We start from the raw sequence: 26442 nt of genomic DNA, 5'->3' as shown, positions 1-26442 counted from the left end.
AGGATGGACTGGAGTGGGAGAGGAGGCAGAAAAACCCAAGCACATCTAAGACTGAGGTGACAAGGGCTAATAACATCAGAGAGGAAGGAGCAGATCAGAGAGATGTGATGAAGATAAAATTGATGGGATTGGGTAACAGGATGGCTATTTCAAGTTTTAAAGAGAGGGAGGGGTTTAGGATGACCCCCAAATTACAGTCCTGGGTGACAGGAACAATGATGGGAATAAGAAATTTGGCAATAAGAAATTTAGAAAGAGGATGGATATTATTGGTACTTATAAATATTAATGGAAGGATTGTAAGAATCAGAATTCAACAATATATCAAAAGTTAACACAAACAATTCATTTTAGCTTGCAATAAAAATCAACAACACAATACATCACTAATCAATAAGAAGAATAAAAACAATTGCATCAGGATTGCTCTTGTTTAATCACTTTTAGTCATGTTTCTCTCTTGGTGACCTGATTTGAGGTTTTCTTAATAGATACTGAAGTAATTTTGCTATTTCCTTTCCAGTTCATTTTACAGCTAAGGAAACTGAGGCAAACAGGATGAAGTGATTTGCCCAGGGTCACACAGTTAGGAAGTGTCTGAGGCCACATTTGAACTTTGGTCTTCCTGACTGTAGGTCCAGAAGTCCCTATCATAAATATACTAAAATTATTTAACATATTTATATAAAAATCTCTATAAAAACTTTATTACCATTAGTGCTCTAGCAATGTCTTGACTTCTTTGTTGGCAGAGACAAGTTCTGGATAGAGATCTAAACTCCACATACTGGCTTCATGGACAACTAGTTTCCATATCATTTGGCAGTATCTTAAAAAACAAAGGTTTGTTGCCAGGATTCTACCTTCCAAGTGAATTGCATTATTCTCAGATCCCCTGGCAATAGATGCCATATACCCTCTCTTCCCTACCCCTGGTATTTGGTTTTGTTATTCATTCTAGAAGTCTTAAAGTACTTGAGCAGTAACATCATATTAGCAAGGGTTGCTGTCATGTTTAATTAGCTTTATAATGTTAGGCCAGCTTGGGTGGAATGTATTGATCCTTTGGGGAGGAAGACTGTCTTTAGTGATAGTTAACTCCATCCATCTGGTGGGATAAATATATAATAGCATTACTACTTTGCTGAGGAGACAGCCACTTTTTAACTATCCTATTAAACCATATTTTTCTAGGTGATTCAAGATGCGAGGGGACTATATCTTTTTTTTTTCAGCTGTAACAGCAACAGTTGGTGATATAATATGATGATGCATTAATTTATTTCCAGAAGACTAGCCTCAATTGATCAACCAACTTCAGTTTAGAAATGATTTTAGGGGCAGCGAGGTGCTGCAGTGGACTGCAGGAGGACCTGAGTTCAAATCAAAACACTTTCTAGCTGTGTGACCCTGGGCAAGTCACTTAACCCCACTTGCCTCAGGAAAAAAAGAAGAAATGATTTTAGGTCAGGGGTTTGCCAATTCTGTAGCAGGGTAACATATTGCAATTCACAATAAGTGGAGAAGATTTATTTGCTATGATGGTTCATATGGAGAACATCCATATGTTTTATCTGTCAGTCACTAAATGATGTACCCTTTGTTATATTGAATTGTAATCCTGTACAATTGATGGCCATGCTGATCACCTTGAGTATATTGCAAGAAATCTTCCACAATCACCAAATTATGAGCATAAACTGGATGTTTACTCTTTAGTTATATCATTTAGAACTCCTCTATGTTTGAGAAAGGAAGAGAATCAGAGATACTAGCAGAAGATGAAATATAATTGGTCTTAGTGGGTTCCTTTAGGTGGCTTGAGGGAGCAGTGAATAGAGTGTTGGACTGAGAATTAGGAAGGCCTGAGTTCAGATTCAGCTCTAGACACTGAAATCTGGAGTTGGCTCTAGCACACTCTTTAAATAAGGTTACTGTGACAGAACCCACCCTTGATGAAGTAATGCTGGCTCCTTGGGAGCACCATTGCCTATTATTGACATATATTAACCAGTTCTTAAATGGAATGCTCTATACTTTTTATGTGAATCAAAGATATGCTCATTAGCAGGCTCCATTCTGTTCTCTTTTTCAGAAAAACAAACAAACAAATGATGGGGAATAGAAGGGACAACATTTATCATTGTCCAGCATATGCTACTTCTCTTATTTTTCATGATCATGTTGTGATAATGGTGACTTAGTCATCATAACTGCTTGTTTTTTCAGTACATTGCCATGTAGTTCATCTGGCTAGAAGACTTGAATTAATCACGGGAAAATAATTCATTTTGTCACAAGGTAATAGTAGGGCCACGAAGTACATATCTGGAAGGTCATATCAAACTAGAATGATCTGAGAGTAGGCTTACATGTCTGTGGCCCAACAACATCAATAAATTTGAAATAAGCAGCAAATGATATCAAACAGTATTAAAATGCTAAGCTCAGAGGATAAATTCCACATTTGGGTGATTTATGATGCTTTCGTTCAGCCACAGTAACTCATAAAGATCTTTTATAAAAGTATAGAAGTGTTGCAACTATTATCAGTGAAGATAGCTTCCACAGAGATAAAATCATGGAGGAATGAAAAAAAAATGCTTATTCATTCTTTTCATGTTCCTTAAGGTATTGAAGTTTTAAAGTGCCCACAATGAACTGAACTTAAAGATAGCTACAAAGTCCAAATCCCTTATTCTTGGCTATTGAACTTCCTTCTATGACCACTCCAGTTTATACTGTTCTCTCTCTCCTCTCAAATTCTACAGCAAAATCTAGCATAATTGTGACTTATGTTGTTTACTGTGTGTTTCAAGTATCTTTGACACTAAATGGTAGTTTTCTGGAGGGCAGGAACATCGCTGTGTCTCCCCCAGTGCTAACTGAAATTCTGCTGGAGACTGGTTTTATCAGTATCAAAAACTCATAGTGTGGAAACTCCCTCTACCACATGGAGGCATAACTATTTAAATTAGCTATAACTGCATTAGAATTTATATGCCAAGGAAATGCAGGGTGGTAGAATATGAACATGAAACCAGCTGAGAGCTACCAAAAACAAATAAAATCACTGCCAAACCTGGCTTTTGGCCAAACAATGTGGGTCTTCTTTCTGTATCTCTCCCAGAAAGAACATTATTTCTACATTCTCTCTTCCTTGCCCTCCTCAAACCTTCCTTTCTTGCCTTTCTATAATTGACATTTTTTTTTTTTTTACTAGATAAGGAGGAAGCAAAAAGGGAAGATTAGCTTATCAGCTCTAAAAGAGAAAAAAGTTAGAGATGATGTCACCATCCTCCATATCTGTACACTTTTAAATAGTATTTTAAACATTAAGGATATTTATGCATTGCCTATTAAAGTTTTGCTTACAGATGTGAATAGATCTGCCAGCATGGAGATATGTATCACTTAAATATTCAACACATACGTTTGTATTACCATTTCTTCCCTATGATTCAATATGGTAGAGGTGAGAGTGAGCTAAAGAGAGGAAGAAACAAGACAGAAAACAACTTAAATATTTTAACACATTACATTAACTTTTTTTATATTGATAATATTTTTTATCACCTTCATTTCTAAGCATGCTCTCTCTTTTCCTTTCTTCTAAGAGCAACCCTTGAAACAAAGACCAAAAGGAGGAAAGAAAAAAATATCAATTCAAGAAAACTAGTCAACAAATTACCTGAACCTGACAGTATATACAGAGTTCTACTCCTCCACTGAAAAGAAAGGAGGGAGACATAGTTTCTCCTTTTTTTTTTTTTTTTTTTTGGGACCACACAATAATTTATCACTTATTTCCTCCAGATATTTTCCATTTGATGATCCTCTGTGAGCTCCATTTTGCACTACTAAATTTGAACAGTTCAGTGAAAACTATTCTTAGTGAGAAAATTCTCAGTTCAGTGAGAGTTCAAGATCTGGAAAAAAAGCATATTGCTGATTTTCTTTTCCCTGATATTTTAGGAATTGTTGGTGTTGTCTTTTCTGAAACATCAGTAAAAGATTACAGATTCACCACCTGCCTAAGCAGCTTCCAAGACAGCTAAAGTGCTAATAACTTAATTCCTGACCCCAACTGACTTCCCTCCTTTAGCTAGTTAATGATGTTTTCCTTTCTGGCAAGAAGAATGTAGACCCTGAAATCAATCCTCATCCTTCCCTGGCTGTAATATTTGACACCTTTTGACCAATCCTCCTTCAGGATATTCTTTTCATGGTAATCTTCCGACACTGCTCAGAGATTCTCTTTCCACAAAGATTGATCTTTCTTAATTTCCTTTATAGGTGTGATGGGATATGGGGTGAGGTGCGCAGAAATATATTAAAGTTCCAGGATTCTCTCAGTATGACCCATCAAATGTTGGAGAGTAGGGGTTGGGCCTCCAAATATGTTGGGATTTCAGGCCAGTGTCATGAGATGTCTCAAAAGAATTTGTAAACTGAGACCATGGCCAAATCAAGAGGCAAAGATTTTATTATTCTGGCAGCAGGCTAATTTCCAAAAGGGAGTTTAAACCACTAACAAGGTGAGAGGCACCATAGTAAGGCAGGCTAAGTTCCTAATGAACTAGCCATTGTGAAATTTAGTAAGCAGGGCTAATCCTAAAAGGAATTATTATCCTAAAATAAAGGAAGAAGTAGGGTACCAGTAGGTTCTTTTATATGAGGAAAAATAACCTGAGGGGTTGACATCATAACTTGGCCTTCTGATTAGATAGGGTAACTATGAAGTCATAATAATTTTGTCAAAGCAAGGCATTCCACAAAAGCTCATTAAATCAAAGGAACAAAGGGCACACTTAATGACAAGATAATCAGTGCCCCTCCCTGCTTGCCTCAGGAAGTAGCAGTGGGAATTCGGGGAGGGCCCACTGCAACAAAAACCTACTTAAATTTCACTTAAATTCAACAAAAGCCTTCTGTCAGTTCCCCTTTCTATGGCCCATTTAGACACTGGGTTACTAGCAGGGACAAGATTCTTATTTATCCCATCAAGTATAGCAATCACATTCTAGTTCCTGTTCATGATTACTACAAGGTTCTATTTTGTGCCAAAGGATTCAGAAAATCTCCTTTTCTTTCGGTGCTTTCTCTTGATATTGTCATCAGTTCCCATATAGATGACTCCTATATTTACATGTCCAGTATTTCTTTCTCTTGCTTCAACTCTAATCCTTCATTTCCAGCTGGCTGATGAATAATATTCTTTTGGACATCTCATAGGCATCTCAAATACAATATTTTTGAACCCATTATATATGTGTGTATACATATATATGTGTATACACATATACACATACATACATGTATATAAAAATTGTTTAGTGCAATTAGTGTTGCACTTGTAGTCAGAAAGAACTGAGTTAAAATCCTGTTTTATACATTTACTTGCTGTGTTCCCTGGGCAAATCACAGTCTGAAATTTCTCATTTATAAAATGGAGATATTAATAGCACCTATCTCTGAGGGCTGTTGCAAATATTAATGATATAACATATTTAAAGTACTTTGTAAAACCCTAAATCTCCACATAAAGGCTAACTCTTATAACTGCTATAATTAAGAAGATTGGTGGCTCCCCATTACCTCTGGGACAAAATACAGTTTTGAAATTTAAAATTCCCTGCTACATGGCTCTGTTTGTCTCTTTCTCTTTCTGTTTCCTGTCTCTCTGTCCATCCCTCTTTTTTCCTTCTTAATCTACCCAAATGTGGTTCCTTGTCACCCCAGTCACTTGCTTTGTTTAAGACTTTGTTGTGACTTCAGTTTATCCTTTTCTCAAGCACCTGTATTCATGTATTTCCCATCATTACAGGCCCTCTCTGTAGTACACAAACATGCATAGAATTTCACTTCTTAACACTTATTTCTCTGTGTGTGAAGGGAAAAGTAAGGCTTGCTTGATTTCAATTACAGATTGACTCTAGTATTATTATGATTCATGAAATCATTGTGAGAATCAAATGAGATAATCATTTAAAAGCACTTATAAAAGTATAAATGCTGTTCAAATAAAACTAGTGTTTGTCAGTTGGAAGTACTTTAGTCTTATATAACAAGCCTTAGAATCTAAAAGATCTTTGGCCCCTTTTCCATAATCTCTTGAGTTTTGTAGGAGTCAACAATAATTAGTAAACAAATCTAAGTTAATTATTTACCAGTTCTCATAGGGTTCTCATTCTGAAGCTTATCTCCCCATTCTTTTTCTTTTCTTTTCTTTTTTTTTTGGTTATTTTTGTTATCTATATGTTAGGAGGGAGTGCTTTTGGCTGTGAGATATAGGTTTACAAAATAAACTTATCGATTAGTATCTAGATCATAATAGGAGCTTGATACATGTTTGTTAAGTTGAGAGGAATGGGAGAAATCCTATTTTCCTTATTGTCCTTGTCTATGTGCCTAGAGGCTTTGGCTGTCAGAGGATGGATGCTCTCTCCAGATCTCTTTCCCCAGACCACTTGGGTGAAAGAAGGGAAGAACAGAGGACTCTTGAACAAAATCTGACCTTAATTACCAATGAACCAATGGTGATATTTTCATTTTCTTATGTGGAATAAACAAGTAATCACTTACAGGGAGAGAAGTCTCGAGTTTGACAAGAGTATTAGCAGTAATCCTCTAAACATATTTCAGGTTGAATTAGTATTCTACTCCTTCAGTCTTCTTACCAGCTGACCTCAAGACTCTGAGCCCATGATGTAAAGATTAGGCAACAGCATAAAGGTATTTCAGGGGGATGAAGCAGGACCCAAATAGTCCTTTCTCATTCTGGAGAAAGGAGGCAATCAGATGACTTCTAGGAACATCATTCAACACTGTGAGTATCTCTCAGGAATAGGGCCCTGGAGTGTTCCTGAGCAGTGGAGGAGGAAGTGAAAAGGAAATTGACTTTAAAAACTTGTAAAGAAATGGTTAATGTATGAAAAATGGGACTTTAAAATTTTTGTATTATATTTTTTATATTAAGAAAATATGCTCTATATTGTATATCTCAAACCATGATTCTGCTTTTTACTGCTTTATAATGAGAAAATTTTATTTTTGTAGTTTTGGTTCCTTTTAATATTTTTGTGATCTTTTGTTTTTATATCATAGTAATTTCAAATATATGCCCAACCCACGTTCAGTTTTCTGTTATATAGATCTTTTCTTTATTGAGAAAGGATTAAATCTGCCTCTGCATTTATGCATAGGGAGTAGAACCTGGGATCCAGGACTATCAGAATTGTACGGGAACTGTTCCTTGTCTTTACGCCATGCTAAAATTTTATTGAAATGTCTTCCTCTCAATTGTGGTTGTCAAAACATAATTCTTTTTAGTTGAATATGTATTGATTCTGGACTGAGATCTTCCCTTTGCCATACTTTATTTTTTTTATATATCTAATTTTTTTCTTCAGAAAATGAAAGAGGAATCAAGATCACAGGTAATCATTATTTAAAGCAAGCAATAGAGAACTCTTGTGGCTTTATGGGAAAATCTGGTTAAGTGGCTAGAAGCATAGTTATCACATTTCTTTCTGAATGATTTTTACCAATTCTGATGCTTCTTACCCAGTGCTCTGCTCCAGAAGCTATAAAGATGCTTCTGAGGTGATTTTTTTAAAGCATGACCATGGAAGCATGCATGACTAAGATGTCATACCTTTCCCTGATTTCCCTGGCTGATAGGTCTGCATTCTAAGGTAGGGAAGATTACATTGCACATGTACTCTTCCTTGAAGAAAGATTTTCCAAAGAGGATCAGAGTTTAAATTTGACATCAATGGATTAAGGAATTGCTTGACTATCCCTTGAGAGAGGATTCAAAGATTAACTTGGTTCTGTTCCTGAGATTCTATCAAGTGCAGTTTTGCCATTGCCTTATGAAAGAGACAAGACAGCAAATTATTTATCCAATTGGTTTATCATCCAAATTCTGTGGCAAATAAAAAATACAAGAAAATGGGGTAGTATAATTATAAAGGTAAAAAAAACAAACCAACCAACCCTAAGCACGGTGGTCACTGCTTGGAGTGTAAAGAGAAATGGAATTTAGAGAAGAAAAAGAAAGTAGAAACTATCTTTTTGAATCGATAATGGAAAGTTGATAATTACATGCCTGGGACTTGTAACAATTGCTCCAGGTCTTTATGCATCTAATTATATAGGGCCCCTTAGCAGTGGCACTCTGTATAAATAATTAAGAAGGATTATTAAGAAGGATTCAGATCTTGTCCCATAGCTTCCTTGAACAGTATAGAGTCTCCTGGAGTTACCAAAGTAGTATAGGCTGCCCAGTCTGTTAGGTGTTTCCCCATATGTCAGAACTCTAAGGAGATAGAGTATTCCCTACTACTTTGAAAGGGTTGAAGGAATTAAAACCAAGGTTACCCCAAAGAACTCTGAGTTCCTAAATTTTTTTTGCACTATTGTTAGAGTGGAGATAAGTTCAAGCCATGGCCTTATTATAGGTATTGTTCCTGAGGAGTATTATCACAAAGGTGCCCTATGCTACCCACTGCTGTTTTTCATGCTCTCATTTATTCTGTCATCAGAACTGCTGGAGGGAAGAGTTTTGCCTGGTGACTTTCTGGATTTTCACCAAAGCAACAAATGGGCTTATTCCCTGGTGAATTTATGAAAGCTAATCTGTAGTTTTACAATTCTTTTTCTTGGGGATGGAGTGATAGAGCCAGGAATTCTTTGTAAAAAAGGTTGAGGTATAAGAAGTATCCAGTCTTGTGAGCCATCATTTGGAGCTGAGTTTGATTGCTCAGTGCTTCTCCATGAAATACTTTCCTTTAGAAATAGAATTCAGAGAAGGTTTCAAGTTCTGTGATTCAGGGATACTCGACAGAGATACTAGACAGAATATTATTTTCCATCATTCATTTTGCTCATTCTATACTAGTATATATTGTGTGCTATTTGCAGTAATACTAATAATCAGGTCAAAACCCTTTCTCTTCTCACACTCCTACACAACCTGCATTTACCATAAAAGGAAAGAAGCTATACAATAAGCCCTCTGGCACCAATGTTAATACTTACTGTGTCTTATTACCTATTCCAACAAATGCATTTCCAAAATGCACACATTCCACAACTACTGACCCTTTTTCCATTTTCCCATATTCCCAACATCTTTCAAATACTTTAATAATTACAAATGTAAGGCCTCTGCCTGCAACTAAACACTCGAATAAGGTTGTGGAATTATGAAACTTACTGAATAGGAGAATGATATAGCTAGATCTGTTCTTAAGAAATATCACTTTGGAAGTTCTGTGGAAGATGGTTTGGAATCAGGAGAGATAGGAGGCAGTGAGACTTGTACTAAGGTGGTGATTGCCTAAGTAGTGAGAAGTGAAGGAGTGAGAGATATTGCAAAGAGAGAAATGGCAAGATCTGGTAGCTCACTGTATATGTGAGAATGAAGAATTGAAGATAGCAGCAATTTTTTGACCCTGGGAGACTGGAATGGTGGTGTCCTTAACACAATAGCAATAATGACACAATAATGGCATAATAAGAAATAGAAAAGTTTGATAGAGGGATGAGTTTGGGGGCAAAAACAATGAATTTTATTTGGGGGAATAGACTAGAGAGAAGTAAAAGGATTGCCTTGCTGCAAATTACCAATGGCCCAGTTGAGGGTAAATAACAAATTTGTTATTGTCTCAGTAGACTTGGTTGCAATTCTACATGAGGGGAAGTAGAGGAGGTATAAAGTGAGAATAATCCAGAAAAAAGTTTTGACAAGTCTTGAACAGGACAAGATATCAAAAAGTTTGAAAATAGAGAATTGAATTGATTAGTCATAGGATCAAAGCTTGAAAGGAAGGAAAGTGAAGTTAGAAGAGATCTAATGCCCTGGGAACAAATGTATTGAGGAGTGGAAGAATTGGAAGCCATAATGATGAAAAAGTGGCTATGGGGGGATAAGACATAAAGAGCTAGAATGATGGATCATGATCAGATAAAGGAATATGCATTTTTTTTGCGATGGAAGTAGAATATATGGAGGTGAGAGAGCAAGATTTGAGATCAAGATGCATGTCTCTGGGATGGCCAAGATGGATTGGAGAGTAAGTTACAGGAATTAAGAAGCTGAGAAACTAGGATGTTGGAGTGTGGGAACAATATGGATGTTCAAGTCCACTAGAATAAGGGTTAGCAGTAAGGAAGATAAAGAATATTTGAAAAAAGAGGGAAGATGATTCAGTGATCATTATGCAATAGCCACCATGATCTGTATTGGTTGATAAATTTGATGGACTGAATATTAGGTGAGAATAGGTTACTTAAGGATGATAGCAGAGAGAATCTGAGTGTAATAATACAAAACAAAGATAAGTAATGTGATGTATTAGAGAAGAAGATGAAGAAGATTTTCTTGAATGCTGTTTTGTTTAGGGGAAGCAGTTCTCTGTGAAGATAAAGAAATAGAATATTTTCCCTCTGGAGCCAAATAGAACAAATATAGAATCTCTTATATAGGACAGGATTTGTGACAAGACAGGACAGCTGTCATGTCCCGCCTAAGTCTTCTCTTTGCCATCTTAAACATCCTCAGTCCATTCAAGTAATTGCCATAATGCATAACTTTCAGATGCATTTTTATTACTCTGCTTTGGATGATATAATGTTGATCATTTTCCTTTTTAAAGTGTACTTCTTGGAACTGAACATAACTGATATGTATTGTCCAGGACAGAGACAGAAAAACTACTCTTATTGTCTCCCTAGTTCTAAACATTTTTCCTTTCTTATTGTAGGTTAAGAGCTTATTTAACTGCTACATCCATGACAGCATGAACCAAAATGTAGTTTGTAATCTATTAAATTTAGAGATTTTAAAGATTAAATTCTATCTCATTTGTGGTTTTTTCCTTTAGCATAAAGTTTTGCCCAAGTATAAGACCTTATAGTTGCCCCTATTAAATTATTTTGAAAGACAGAGCCAACCAGAGTTGGAAAAAAACCTGTGTTCATATCCTACCCTAAACATACACTGCCTGTGTGATTGTGGGCAGGACACAACTTCTCAGTGAGCAGACAACTCTTCCCCCCTCACACTTTATTTTGTACAGCAGATAAAATTGTTCAGTGATTTTAATTTTATTTATTTTTCCAAATACATACAAAGATAGCTCTCAACATTCATCTTTGCAAACTTTGTATTCCAAATTTTTCTCCCTCTCCTCCCACAACCCTTTCCTCAAGACAGCATGCAATCCAATATAGGTTAAATATCTGCAATTCTTTTAAACATATTTCCATATTCATTATGCTGTGCAAAAAAAAAAAAGTCAGATCAAGTTGGAAAAAACACAAGAAAGGAAAAAATAAGAAAACAAACAACAACAAAAAGGTGAAAATGGCATGCTTTGATCCACATTCAGTCTTTATAGTTCTCTCTCTGGATGTGGATAGTACTTTGCATCACAATCCAGACAACCAGACCATCAATTGCAGAATGGTTGCTGATCTGCATTGGTAAAGGGAAAATTCCAGGAATTCATCATACTCATGAAATTATGTGTCTGAACCAAAAGGGAAAAAAAATAATACCATCTATAGTTGAACTAATATTTTAGGTGCTGGAATTTTCTTGAATCTGAACTCTTTCATCCAGTAAGTTTTGTGTCATCTGAGTGGAAGGAGGATTGGGCCTGATTCAACACCTGAGTTAAAATCTGGCCTCTGAAACTACTACTTGTGTGATCTTTTGCCTTAGTTTTTCTCATCTATAAAATTGGGATAATAGTAGCATCTATCTCCCTGAGTTGTTGTGAAGATGAAATGAGATAATATTTGTAAAGCATTCAGCACAGTGCCTGGCACATATAGTAAGTACTATATAAATAAATGTTAGCTATCATTATTGTTATCTGTAAATTTGTTATATTATATCCTAATAATTGGTCAAAAATGTTCAACAGTTCAGAGCCCAGGGCAAATCCCTTAGGCATTTTACTTTTTTTAAAGTCTTTTTTAAGGTCTGGTTGAATCACTCATGACTATTCACTGGATCTGATTATTCATTCAAAGCTCTGAATCCCCTAAACAGCATTACCATCTAGAGTAGCTCATATTTCTTTTACAAGCTTGTCAACAAGGATAAGAAGAGACATCATAATATATTATGACATATATGATAATATAACATATTATATTATAATCTAGACAAATTAGATTTATAGTATTCTTCTGATCAAAACTAAACTGTGATTGGTGTGATATAGCTTCTTCTTGATGAAGCCATGTTGGATGTTCTTGATCACTGCTTCCTTTTCTAAATTTTAGCTAACTCTCCCTTTAATAATACATCCTTTTTTACATCATTTTTTGCCTGACTGCCCTTCTGATTCCAAAATTTTAGTATAATACCTCAGCTGCCTTCTCACTCTAGAAGTTCCCTCTGTCTCTGTGGAATATTCCCTGTCTTTTTGCACCACTTTTCTCCCACTGCTAAGTTCTTCCTGTAACTTCCATTTGAGACATGTCCTAGGTTTGACATACCTCAGTCTTTCCCTGGTTTTATATCTTATTTTCTAAATTTCACCACTATGCCCAAAATCAAGTACTTTCTCCCCATCCCTCAAATTTTCTTGTCTTCCCCATTAGCTTCCTGATGGCAAGGACTGTCTTGTTTATATGGTAGAAATATTTCTACCATATACCTTCCCTCTCCCTTGCTCGGCACTTATCACAGTGCCTATCTCATAGTAAATACTTAATAAATGTTTGTTGACTTGGGAAAAGAAATAGTAATGAATTGTAGAATTTGTCCATGAATCAAAGTCAAGTCACTGGCTTATAGTTTAGAAATTTTAGCTTCTTTCTTCTATGAAGCTCCAGACAGTATTTGCCCTTTTCTAGGCCCATTGCATCTCTGCCATCCTCCAGTTCAATTCAGTCATTTTTCGATCATCTCTGATTCTTCATGACCCCACTTGGGGTTTTCTTGACAAAGACACTGGAATGGTTTGCCATTTCCTACTATAGCTCATTTTTTCAGATGCTGAAACTGAGACAAAAAGGATTAAGTGACTTGTCCAGGGTCATTCAACTAATGTCTGATTTGAACTAATGCTGTTGATGTCTTCCTGATTCCAAACCCAGTGCTTTATCCATTGTGCTGCCCAGCTGCCATTCTTCACTGATTTTCAAAGATCATTGACAAAATCAGATACCTCAACTACCAGGTGTTTTAAGATGTGATCTCATTATGATTTGGTGATTTGAATTCAACAAAGAAAACTAGGTGTTCCCTTATTTGGTTTGTGTTTCAATTCTCTGTTAGTCATTTTTATTCTCCCTTTTCCACTCCAAGAAAAAAAAGCAAAAAAAGTTCCTTTTTTCCACTGTCATTTATCACTGTCCTATTTATTCTGAGCAGCAATCCTATCCCTTCTTTGCTACTCAAATCCAGACATGATTAAACACATCTCCTATGCAAGGTAGTGTGGGATATATCCTTCCAAAGGATACAGACTGCAAAGATATAAATATGCATGAGAGAATATGAAGGGGAAGGAAGCCCCGACAACTAGGAGGAACATTAAGGCCATAATCACCAATAAGATGATTACTTTGTTCCAGGCACTGTGCTAAGCAGGAGGCTATACCTCATCTGCTCCCTAGAGAAGCTTACAGACTAAGGGGGAAGATAACATTCAATATTATGCAAAATTATATGCTAACAAAATTAAGAACACACCAAAAAATAGAGTAATGCCTTCAAAAATATAAAACAGAAGAAGTGGAAGGGGTAGAACCCAGGTGGCAGGGAGAAGCCAGGAAGTTGCCTGAACTCTCCCCAGTTTCCCTTGGAAACAATGTTAAATCAAGCCTCTAAAAATTCTGATGCAACAAAATCAACAAAAAGACAGGATGCAACAATTTTCCAGTCCAGAATAACTTAGAAGAACTTCAGGAAAAGTCTGTTTCACTTGGGCAAATGGGGACAGCAGTCCAGTATAGGCAGTGTTCAAGCAAGCTAGTGGGAGGCTTTTCTATGGCACTGATGAACAGCCAAGGCTCCCTGGTTCTGGATCTAATAGCAGGCCAGCTTTTCAGAAAGAAATGTACCAGGCCTGGAATCTAGGCCGTAACAGGTGTGAGTTGGGAGACCTCTAATACAGTAAGCAAGGTACCAATCCCTAAAACCCCAATGCAGAAAGCCAGTGACCAGGTCCCTGGCCCCCAGTGAAAAAAGCTTGGAACAGCTTTTAAAAAATGAGCAAAAACAAAAAGAGCCCAAAGAAAGCTACTATGGCAAAAGGGAAGATCAAGCACAAAATCAGAAGTGTCAAAATACCTATCTGCAAAGCCTCAAAAGGGAATATGAACTAGACTCAAGTCTAAAATATCCTCTTGGAAGAGTTCAAAAAGGAATTTAAAAATCAAGAAAGAAAGGTAGAATAAAAATTGGGAAAAGAAATGAGAATTATGCAAAAAAAATTTTGAAAAAAAGAGCCAACAGTTTTGAAAAGAAAGCACAAAAATTGACTGGAAAGAATAATTTCTTTAAAAGTAGAATTGGCCTAATGGAAAAGAAGGTACAAAAGCTAACTGAAGTAAATAATTTCTTAGAAATTAGAATTGGGAAAGTGGAAGCTAATGATTCTATTAAGACATGAAGTATCAGTCAACATCCAAAAAATGAAAATATAAAATACCTCATTGGTATTTTATACCAATGGAAAAAACAAATTACTTGGAAAATAGAACCAGGAGAGAAAATTTAAGAATTTTTGGACTACCTGAAAGTTATGGTTAAAAAAAAACCCTGAATAACATTTTTCAAGCAAGAAAACTTGCCCTAATATCCTAGAGTGAGAAGGCAAAATAGTCATTGAAAGACTGCATCAATCATTTTCTGAAAGATATACCCAAATGAAGACTCCAAGGAATATTGTAGCCAAATTCCAGAGTTATCAAGTCAAAGAGAAAAAAATGCATGCAATCAGAAAGAAACAATTCAAATATCAAGGAGCCACAGTTAGTAATAAACAAGACTTAGCAGCTTCTACTTTAAAGAATTGGGAGGCTTGGAATATGGTATTACAGAAAGCAAAAGAAGTTGCATTAAAACTAATAATCAATTATTCAGCAAAATCGACCAGTCTTTTAGAGAAAAAGATGAACATTAAATGTAAATGGAAATTCTCAAACTTTGCTATTAAAAAGGCCAGAGACGAACAGAAAATTTGATCTTCAGATGCGACTCAAAAGGAGCATAAAAAGGTAAACAAAAGGACAAAACCCTCTGAAATGGAATAAGGTTAAAGTTTGTATCCCTAAATAGGAAGACAATACTTGTAACTTAAACTGTATCTCTATTAGGGAAGTTAGAAGGTGTATACTTAAGACAGAGTGTACACACATAAGCTGACTTTGATGTGATGATTTAAAAAAATCATTAAAAAGGATTGTACTAGGAGAAGAGCAGAGAAGAAGGCAGAATGGGATCAATTGTTTCACATAAAGAGGCATGAAATATCTATTATAATACAGGGAAAGAAGGGAGGGGTGAATATTGTTTGAATTTTGGTTTCAACAGATTTGGCTCAAAAATTTGGCTCAGTTGGATATAGAAATCTTTCTTACCCTGTAGGAAAAATAGGAGGGGAAAAGAGAAAGGAGAGGGGGACTGATAGAAGGGAAAGTACCTTGGGAGAGGTGGTAGTCAGAAGTGAAACATTGCTGAGGAGTGACAGGCTGAAAGAAGAATGAAGAGTATAAATGGGGAAAAATAGGGTGGAAGAAAATACACAGTAATCATAACTGAATGTGCATGGGATGATTTCTCCCATAAAATGAAAATGAATAGCAGAATGGCTCAAAAAAAAATTCCACTTATGTTGTAGAAGCAGAGAAATACACAAAAAGGAAAGGTAAAAGAATAGAGTAGAATCTATTATGTTTCAGCTGAAGTAAAAAAAAAAAAAAAAAAAAAAAAAAAAGCAGGGATAGCAATCCTGATCTTAGACAAAGCAAAAGCAGAAACAGATCTAACTAAAAGAGACAAGGAAGGAAAAGGCTAAAAGGCACATAGATAATGAAGTAATATCAATACTAAACATATATGTACTAAGTGATATAGCATTCAAATTCTTAGAGGAAAAGTGAATTATAGAAAGAAATAGCAAAAACTAATAGGGGATCTTAACCTCCCTCTCTGAGAACTCCCCAGTTTCCCTTGGAAACAATGTTAAATCAAGCTTCTAAAAATTCTGGTGCAATAAAATCAACAATTTTAGAAAAGTTGGATATGATAGATCTTTGAAGAAAACTGAATGGGGATAAAAAGGAATATAATTTTTCTCAGTAGTGTATGATACCCATACAAAAAGTGACTATAAGGGCATAAAAATCCTATGATCAAATGAAGAAAGGCAGAAATATTAATTGCATCCTTTTCAGACTGTGATGCAATAAAAATACATGTAATAAAAGATCATTGAAACATAGATTTAAAATTATTGGAAACTAAATAAGTTAATTCTAAATAATGAATGGATCAAACAGCAAATCCTAGAAACAATCAGTAACTTCATAATAGAGATTGACAATAATCAGCCAATATGCCAAAATTTATGGATTCAGCCAAAGCAGTATTTAGGGAATTTTGTAGCTCTAAATGCTTATATGAATAAAATAGAAAAAGAGCACATCAAGGAAATGGGAATGCAATTAAAGAAGCTAGAACAAGAACAAATTAAAACTCCCAAATTAAATACCAAATTAGAAATTCTGAAAATCAAAGGAGAGATTAATAAAAATTTAAGTAACAAAATTATTGAACTAATAAATAAAACTAAGCTAGCTTTATGAAAACACCAATAAAATAGATAACCCTTTGGTTTGTTTGATTAAAAAAAGAAAGAAAACCAAATTTCCAATATCAAAAATGAAAAGAATAAATTTACCACCAATAAAGAGGAAATTAAAAAATATGGATTGATTCTCTGCCACTTGTATTAATTTTGACCTAACAATTCACAACAAAAAAACACAGGTACTCTATCAGCCAGTATCATACATCTAAATGTGTAACCATTGATTACAGCAAATGGTGAAGTTTTGAATGCTGTGCATATGTTCACATACCTTGGTAGTATACTTTCCAGGGATGTACATATTGATAATGTGATTGACACACATATTATCAATTAGTTCAATATTTGCTTTGCCCAAGTCATGCCAATAAATCTGACAATCTAAGTAAAATGGATATTTACAAAAATATGAATTATCTAGATTAATAGGAAGAGGAAATAAAAATATTTAAATAATCCCCTTTTAGAAAAAGAAATTGAACAAACTACCAATGAACTGCCTAAGAAAAAATCTCCAGGGTATATAGATTTATAAGTGAATTCTATAAAAGAAAAAGCTGCTAGAAAGTATATTGTATGGGAGGGGTAACAGAGGGAGAGTTGAATTAGGGGATAGTGACAGAGGAAAAAGCATAAAAAAAACCATTAAATAAATATGTATATAAATATATATGGAAAGATAATTTATAAAGAGACACAGAAATTTATTAACTACCTGGTTAAATTCAGAATATACTTAAAGTATTTTTATAAAAAGAAAAGCCACATAATTGAAGTTGATATTTCATATATAATTCTTTTCACTTCTTTGTCTATTGAAATGTTTGTTAATAATTAAGTTCATTATAAAAGAAAAAGCAAAATATTCTTTTTAAAGGCATATAATAACCCTTACATCTATGATAATTATTGGCATCCATGATCCAGAAGCCCAACTTTAGGTTTACATGGTCTGATTTCAATTTGGGGTCTCATAAATTTCTCTCTTTAGCTAATCTAATCTAAGTGTGGGTTTAGTACAAATGAAAGGCCAAGTCCAGGTGATCTATTTTATGTCATGGCTCTTTCTCTTGCTGCTACTCACCTCTCATTCTTCTTCTTACCAGGAGGATTTGTCCCAGACCTCAGCATTGGTTTGAAATATCTCCTTTCCTTTCTTCATGGCTTGATCCTTTAGCCCCTCTATTACATGGCTCTTTTAGGACCTTTGATTCTATTCTGATAGAGCCATGCTTCCCTCATGAATTCATCCTCCATTATTGCCTCTACTTCTATGTTCTGTACATGATTTCAAACAAAAAACACAAAAATACCCAAATTGTTTGATCAATTCCCAGTGTATGTATACCACACTCTTTTAACCCACCCTCCTTTTTTTCCATCCTCATTGAAAACATTTCTTTCATTATTCAGAATTTCCCCTTAAATTTGAGGTGCTACCTCTCTATATATTCCTTAGTAGAAGTGACTGAGGGAAGGAGGATGCATTGTTGTGGGAGATTTCATATGACATTAGACTTTTTTGATTTTTGCATAGTATTTTAAAAAAAAACTTTTCTTTCCTTTCCTTTATTCCTATTTTATTATAATGAATATCTGGTGTGGGAGGGAGAGACGGGAGGAGATTGGGGACATTTGGAAATACAGATAATGTAAAAACAAAGGATAGCAATCAACTTTTATTTTTAAAAAATATTCATATTTAGAATTTTCTATACTGATTTCCCTAGAGTTTTAGTTTATAGGACCCCTCCTATCTTTCCTCTGAAACCTTTGAAGGCTGTTCTCCAGATATACATAGAGCTCGGTGCATGAGGGGAAGAAAAGGAGAAAGAAAGAAATATTTAAATAGCACCTACTATGAGCCATATACTAGGCTGTCTTTTTTTTTTTTTTAACAAATATTTTCTCATTTTATCTTTATAAAAATCTAAGAAGTATGTGCCATCGTTAACCTTATTTTACAGTTGAGGAAGCCACAATGAACAGAAGTTAAAATAGAGTTTAGGTGACTTGTCTAGAGTCACACAGCTTTATCTGAACTCAAGATTTCCTGATACCATGCCCAGTATTCTATCCATAGCATCACCAGCTGCCTTACTGCATTTCTTTTCCTCTAGCACAAATTCTAAGATGAAGTGAATACGTCTCCAAGTTTCCCATCATTGCTATTTCAGCAACAAATTTCCAATCCTTGGTTCTAATCCTGAGATTTTTGCATGCATATATTTATAAAATTAGAAAGTTTGCATTTGAACTTAAGGTTTTTAAATTTTTAAATAGAAGATAAAGGATAAATACCTTAAAGGTGAAGAAGATTTTCAATTTGATTCAAAAGGTATTAAGAAAACAAAGATGTAGACTACAGGGGAAAATTTAGAAGAGGGTCTTTTAAGTAAGATTGAAAGAGAGGCAAGGAAAAATATACGTAGGCATCTTAGTGTAAATAGGTCAAAGTAGGTTAAAAAAGCAATCAGAAAGAAGCAAAAAATGTACACTATAGGATATCAGTCAGGAAATTGAAAGGGGAAGAAGAAGAAGAAGAAAAGGATTTATTTACCTGATTCCTATAAGAGGGGATCAAGGCTGCCCAAAATCTTTTTTATCAGGGGAATTCTGGTCACACTAAGTGATGGGGAACTAGGGAGCAGGCAGAATAGCAGAGTTCTTGTTTCCTAGCAACTGACCTCATTATACGAACAGTTTCCTTTGTTTTAATGTTCATTTCAACATTTGCTTTTCTCAATTGTGAGAAGGCCGTCCTAGCTATTTTTATATACTTACAAGAAATGAAAATACCTAGGAAATGTGAACTGAGAATCTTTAGTATGGCTCTGGGCAGAATAAAAGCTTATCCTCTCCTAAGCAGGAGGTTAACACTCCTTTTTATTATCAGGTCCCTTTTAATATCAGGTTACTATTTTTTCTCCTATAGGCACAGTGGATAGAGTGCTGGGACAAGAGCTAAGAAGACCCTAATCAAATCTGGTCTCAGACACTTAATAGATGTGTGATCCTGTACAAATCGCTTAACTTTTATTCCATCCTAAAGTGAGGGTAATAACAGCACCTACTTCTCAGGGTTGTCCTGAGGATCATATGAGACAATTCTTGTAAAGCACACTGCCTGGAATGTACTGGGCATTTAATAAATACTTGTTTCCTTCCTTCCTTTTAGAGGGCTGATTTCAGAATTGAATTATGGTTATAGGTGATAAGAACAATTCACTGGAATGTTCCAAATTTCTTAACTTCCTGCATTCCCAAATACCTGTATTTTCAGTCTACCTTCTACCCTACGAATTTCCTCTACTACAAGAATTTTTTGGTTTGCTATTTTAATACAACTCTATTAGACCCAAACTCTAAAAGTTCTTCTTATTGAAAATGTAGTAACTTCACCCAACTTCCCATGAAAATTCCTAAAATATTTTCTTGTTCTATTCTCAGTAATGGCATATTGAGGCTTTAAGAAACTCTTTTGAGTTTCTCACTTCATTGTCTGTGATTGTCTTGTAGGCTAAGGTACTTGAAAGGAAACCAATCCACCTTCAGGAACTTGAAAATGAGTGACAACACCACATTGGCCCCCCCAACCACAGAGCAGGCTCCCGCCACTCCCCGCAAAGGACCCCCTAAATTCAAGCAGAGACAAACTCGACAATTCAAGAGCAAGCCTCCTAAGAAAGGTGTAAAAGGGTAAGACTAACTGAATCCAAGGTGGAAGACAGTATTATCACCTTCTCTCATGGTTATTTGTACTAAATCACGTTGGTTTGAAAATTAATTCCCCAAATGCTCAGTGAATATTCACTGAATATTCAGGCCACACTTAGGAATTTCTTTTTTTTTTCATCCACAATCCCTTCATTTTTCCTTCTTTTACTTTTATTTCAAGTTTTGCCTGAAGGTCTCTAAGCATGAGACCATTCCCTTTTAGCTTCTAGGGCCATGAGCTTCCTTTTCATGAGCTCACTTTGTTTCCTGTTCATCTCCTGGCCACAGCTGTCCCAATTTTTAATTCTAAATCTCTCTCTCTCTTTTTTGATGGAGCAAAGCTTGTACTGAAGTCTCTCACTGAGGAACAATGAGAGTAGTCTTTACTGTTATAGTTCATAGATGTTCTAAGTGATATTTCAGTTTTGACATCTTTCCCAATAGCACATATTGGCTAATACTTGTTTGAGCTTCTTTTGTTTTGTTCTTGATCCAGGAGATGCTGTGAACAATGTACAAATCAAAAGATCTACTTTATATAAGTGTGAGAGGGGGAAAAATGAACATTCCTGTCCTTTCTCTCCCTTTTCCTTTCAATCAAGAGAAATCCTAAATGAATCAATCCAGGATCCTCTTCCTTTGATCTCAGCTAATATATCCTTCCCTTTTTTTCCTTCTAACTTTATAGATTTGGAGATGACATCCCAGGCATGGAGGGCCTTGGAACAGGTGGGTGTAATGAGATATTTTTATGTGAGTTCCATTAAACAGCTATCAATTCTTATATTTTCAAGAAGACAGATGCTTTTAAAAGTGAAGATAGCTAGAAGTTTAAAAGAAATATAAGCATTTTTCTCTTATTACCTATAAGGTATCGAAAAAAAAAAAACCTTTGTATTTATAAGAGCAAGCATTCATATGTTTGCATTTTGCAATCAGTTGCTTATCAGAGTCAGCAGGATGTATCAGATTGCACTTTGAATCAGGACACCTACATCCAAATCAATGTTAAATTAAATAAATTAATATATAAGGTGCTTTGCAAATCTTAAAGTGCTATATAAATGTAAATTATTATTAGTAATAAAAATTTTTATAGTAATACATCCTAGTTCTGATTTATTAGCTGTTTATCAAGTTCCTCATCTGAAAAATGGAGATAATACTACACATGATCAGGAGAATGACATTATTGCATTTCTGATTCCCCTAAAAAATAATGATAATAATATTTATGTAGCAAGATATGCAAATAGCTTAACATGGTTTAAGATTTGCAAATAGCAGGGATACCTAGATGGCACAGTGGATAATCAGCCCCTGAAGTCAGGAGGACCTGAGTTCAAAAACAGCCTCAGACAATTAATATTTCCTAACTTTGTGACCCTGGGCAAGTCACTTAACCCCAATTGCCTCATCAAAACAAATAAAACAACTACTTCCCCCCAAGATTTGCAAGTAGCTTTATATGGATTATCTTGTTTGATTCTCATAAACATTCCTGTAAGGTAAATGCTATTATTATTCCCACTTTACAGATGAGGAAACTGAAGAAGATAGAGTTTAAATAACTTGTCCAAGGACCCATAACTAATAAGAGTCTGAGACCAGGTTTGAACAGAAGTTTTTCTGATTCCAGTACTGGTGGTCTAATTACTGTATCACCTAGCTTGCCTCCTCTCAATTCTTTACATTGGGAATTGCAAATAATTTTTTAAGCCTTTTTCAAGACTAGTTTGGCAGTCCTCTGTTCATTATTCTTATAAGAGGACAAGGTGTCTGCCAGAAAAATAACTCACTTTGGGGTTCTTATCTATATTTTTACTTTGCTATCCATATAGTAGAAATATGCATTAGGATATAAATTCCTAATCTGTCATGGAGCTCAATAACCTCGAGGAAGTGAAATTTCTAACCTTTTTCAGATTTTATTTATATTTTTAAAATTATATCCCAAATATCCCAAAGTTTATTGGGATTTATTTATATTGGGGTTCATTTATATCCCAAAGAGATCTTAAAAGAGGGAGAGGGACCCACATGTGCAAAAATATTTGGGGCAGCCCTTTTTATAGTGGCAAGGAATTGGAAACTGAGTGTGAGGCTTATCTGTTGGAGGACAGCTGAATAAATTATTGTATATGAATTATGGAATATTATTGTTCTGTAAGAAATGATCAGTAGAATGGTTTCAAAAAGAACTGGAAAGACTTACATGAACTGATGCTTAGTGAAATGAGCAAAACCAGGAGATCATTATATATGGTAACAGCAAGATTATATGATGATCAAGTCTGATAGACATGGCTCTTTTCAACAATGAGATGATCCAGACCAGTTCCAATGATCTTGTGATGAAGAGAGCCATCCACACCCACAGAGAGGACTGTGGGAACTGAATGTGGATCACTACATAGCATTTTCATTCTTTTTGGTGTTTTTTGCTTGTATTTTGTTTTCTTTCTCATTTTTTTTCTTTTTGATTTGATTTTTCTTGTGCAGCAAGATAATTGTATAAATATGTGTACTATTGGATTTAACATATATTTTATCATGTTTAACATATAATGGATTACTTGCTATCTGGGAGAGGGAGTAAGGGGAAGGGGGAAAAATTAAAACATAACGTTTTGTAAGGATCATTGTTAAAAAATTATCCATACATATGTTTTGAATGTTAAAAAGCTTTAATAAAAAAACTTTTCTCAGATTTAATTGATCCCAACTATTAATGGAGGTACTACCTTGATTCTCTTAAGTCTGACGAAGCCTGAGGCCCTCTTCTCAAAATAATGTTTTTAAATAAGTGAATGCTATTTTTTAGTTAGAGTTGTAATATTTTTCCCATCCAAGCTCATGAAGCCTCTGGAATCTATACATAGACCTCTTGGAAGTACATGAACCCTAAAGATCGAGGAGTTAGATCATGTGGTTTCTTAAAATTTTTTCAGATCTATGTTCCTGATAGTGAATTTCAAAATAAATCTGTAGTTGTCACTTCAAATTTATTGAGTTAAAAGCATTGTGCTCAAAATCCATCCATATTATTAGGAAATAAGAGGAGAGCTAATCTTCATTCAGCTAAGGTACTGCTTTGGAATGGGAAAAACCACATCTTCATAGCATCCTTGCAACCTCTTGGAGAAGAAGCAAGATTCATTTGTAATCATTATGATAAGGTGAAAATAATGATTCTTGGCACATATATAACACTTTCCTTGTAAGCAGCTGGTGAGGTAGAATATATGAGCATTATTATCTTCATATTAAAAAAAAAAAAACTAATGCACGTGCTTGTGTAATGGCCAGTAACTGAAAGAGCCAAATTATAGCTAATAATATTACCCAGCAAAATCAGGACTGGAACTCAGGTCTTCTAACTCCAGCTCCAGTGTACTTTTTTCTGTTTAATATTTATGCAAACAGCTTCCTAGACAGATAGACATGTCTTTATGAATCAGAGTAGACTTGTGGTTCTGACATGATTGTGTATGACGTTGACTTTATTTTGCTATTATAAAGGGTATTTGGGAACTATGATGACATTCTGACTAATATAAGTGTCTGGGGGAAAGATGAGGTGAAACTATGGAGATATCACTCCACGTGAAACAACTTTCCTGAAGAAGGACACACAAGCTTCTAAGTCTGTGGAAAAGAATGAATTTATATGCTTTTCTCCTTTCTTATAGATATCACAGTCATTTGTCCCTGGGAAGCCTTCAGCCACCTGGAATTACATGAGCTGGCCCAGTTTGGAATCATCTAAATCAAGAAAGTAGCTTTCACTGTCCCCAACAATTCCAGTACCTCGGATGTTTATGTGTGACCATACCAATATGTGATGTGTCCAGAGGCTTAGCTATTTTAGAGCATTATCTTCTTAGACTCTCCCAAAGAACAGGCACTTCAAATATCAGTTACATGTAAGGATTAAGGAAGTGAACATTCCCTTTGGTGTCAAACTTTCTGTTTTCAAAATAGCTTGACTCTTAAAGTAGTAAGCCTTCCTCTTGAGAGACTTTGATTTACTTCAAATGAACAGATAAAGTTGTATAAAATGTGGCACACAAACACTTGACCCAAATCAGAGGAAAAGCATCCAAGGCAAAGATATAGAGCAGTTACAGAACAGAATTATGCACCCAAAACCAATAAATCACCTAAGTTCACATCTATCTTCTCCCTTTATCCATATAGTTCACATATTGAGCCTATATTTGGTCCAGTGGGACAATTGTGACATTGCTCTTATATTGTTTATTCCTTTGCTTCTTGACTTTTTTGTGTTCTTCTGTAGGAAACTTTCAATAGGAAGGCATTTCTGAGAACACTGTAAAATAGATAAGAATCTGCCTAAGAATGTAGATGTCTGACAGCAGTTTAAAAAGCATTATATTTTACACACTGATAAAAAATGATAGCTTGCCTTCCTCACCATGATGAAGTTATATTGAATGATATCACCAAACATTTATATTTCCACACCAATTACGAAAATTCAAGCCTTGCTGCTGGTTTTGTGTTGGGTTAGCAATATTTCTCCACGTCATTTTTCAAATCAGTAGTGTAAGAATATAAGAAATTAAAAGGTTTTGAGATCTTCACAAAATTCTGGGCATGGGATACAGAGAGGATCATCATGGAAAATAACTTTTAAGGATCTTATAATAAACCTTATGTTTTCAGGATAAAAGCAGTAACTAAAGTGAATTTTTACTTTCCAAGGATTTCTTCTGCTTATGAAATAGATTTTCAATATTAATTCTGAATTTGTAATATTAATAGGATAATTACATGATGTTATCTAGTGTAACCCCCTCATTTTATAGATGAGGAAACTGAGGTCCAGAGAGCAACTTACTCAAGTTCATGTAGATAGGACATGGAAGAGCTCTTCTGATTTCAAATACAATACTTTTCTCACTGCATTTTCTACAATATCAAGATGGCAACATTTCTTGTTCGTGTTTTTGGCAGTACATATTTTTTCGGTGTGATTAAATTGCCCATAGTCATTGGTTCCCTCTTATATCTACATTGCATTATTGGATAATGGAAAAATTACTCCTCTTATACACAAAAGCCTTGGTTCAATCATCCCTATATGATTTATTTGATGTGTGGCTTTAGGAAAGTCACTACAACTCTAAATCTTGAATTTCTCATCTAAAAAGTGAAGGGAGTGGGGAGGGAGAATAGAGGGAAATGGTCAACTAAGCATTCTCTAAGGCCTTTTTTGAGCCCTAACATTCTGAAATTCTATACTTTTTTCTTCTGAGCAGTTGTTCAACTAAGATAGGATGAAACATGAAAATATGAGAAACAAAGTATAATAAAGGCCAAAAAAAGAGAAATTTTTATATAAATACGCTAAACAAAGAGAGAAAAACAAGGAAGTACTAAAAGCTGTGTTAGTAGTATAAGGATATCCCTCTCTATAGTACTTTGAGGTTTACATAGCTCTTTCCTTAAAACAATTTTGGGAGGCAGGAATCACAATTATGGTTGTGACCATATGTGTGTTTTTATTATGTGTGTTAGTATGATAATACACATAGTTAGTATGAGATGAAGCAAGTATAACGAGGTATCCCGATTCCAAGTCTAGGTCAAGATTAAACATGAAGGCTAGATAGAAAGGGGAGATTGAAAGAGAGGGAGCATTGATAAACATGGAAAAATTGGGTCCACAGAGAAACAGGATAATGCACGAAGAGACCACTAAAATGGTTTTTAACCTTGGTTGTGGTGTTAACTGGCTGTGAAGCCTCATCTGTAAAATGTGTGGTTTGGACTAGATGAACATTAAAAATGCTTCTAATGCTAACACTTTAGAAATTCTCAGACAATGTTAGCTGTTATTCAGTCATATTCAGTA

General features: G+C 35.0%; 2 protein-coding genes across 4 annotated transcripts in view; one reads left to right on the top strand and one right to left on the bottom strand.

The window, feature by feature from the left end:
* ARHGDIB (Rho GDP dissociation inhibitor beta) overlaps positions 1-26442 on the bottom strand; it is a 73268-nt gene that overhangs the window by 42395 nt on the left and 4431 nt on the right. Inside the window, exon 1 of one of the 3 annotated variants that reach the window (XM_052000752.1) lies at positions 19405-19489. The exons of 1 other annotated variant lie outside the window; for it this stretch is intronic. The gene's annotated coding sequence lies outside the window, so the exon portion shown is untranslated. Of the gene's footprint in view, positions 1-19404; positions 19490-26442 lie in introns of those variants that run through there. One more of the 3 variants, XM_052000751.1, reaches the window with a different exon arrangement.
* PDE6H (phosphodiesterase 6H) lies at positions 3788-24719 on the top strand. The gene is made up of 4 exons (XM_052000755.1): positions 3788-6829; positions 20364-20543; positions 21250-21290; positions 24254-24719. Exons 2-4 carry the CDS (start codon positions 20410-20412, stop codon positions 24328-24330), a joined length of 252 nt encoding a protein of 83 aa, XP_051856715.1. The 5' UTR covers positions 3788-6829; positions 20364-20409; the 3' UTR covers positions 24331-24719.

This window comes from Antechinus flavipes, chromosome 5 (assembly GCF_016432865.1).
Source record: "Antechinus flavipes isolate AdamAnt ecotype Samford, QLD, Australia chromosome 5, AdamAnt_v2, whole genome shotgun sequence".
In the NCBI taxonomy this organism is placed as follows: domain Eukaryota; kingdom Metazoa; phylum Chordata; class Mammalia; order Dasyuromorphia; family Dasyuridae; genus Antechinus; species Antechinus flavipes.
Note: the sequence above shows the minus strand (reverse complement) of the source record. Positions and strands in the feature narration are given on the sequence as shown.

Excerpts from the sequence above, each read along its gene's own strand:
- PDE6H (XM_052000755.1), top strand. The coding sequence starts at position 20,410 with ATGAGTGACAACACCACATTGGCCCCCCCAACCACAGAGCAGGCTCCC. Across the intron at positions 20,544-21,249 it reads CCTAAGAAAGGTGTAAAAGG|ATTTGGAGATGACATCCCAG; the intron begins GTAAGACTAACT and ends CTAACTTTATAG. Across the intron at positions 21,291-24,253 it reads CATGGAGGGCCTTGGAACAG|ATATCACAGTCATTTGTCCC; the intron begins GTGGGTGTAATG and ends CCTTTCTTATAG.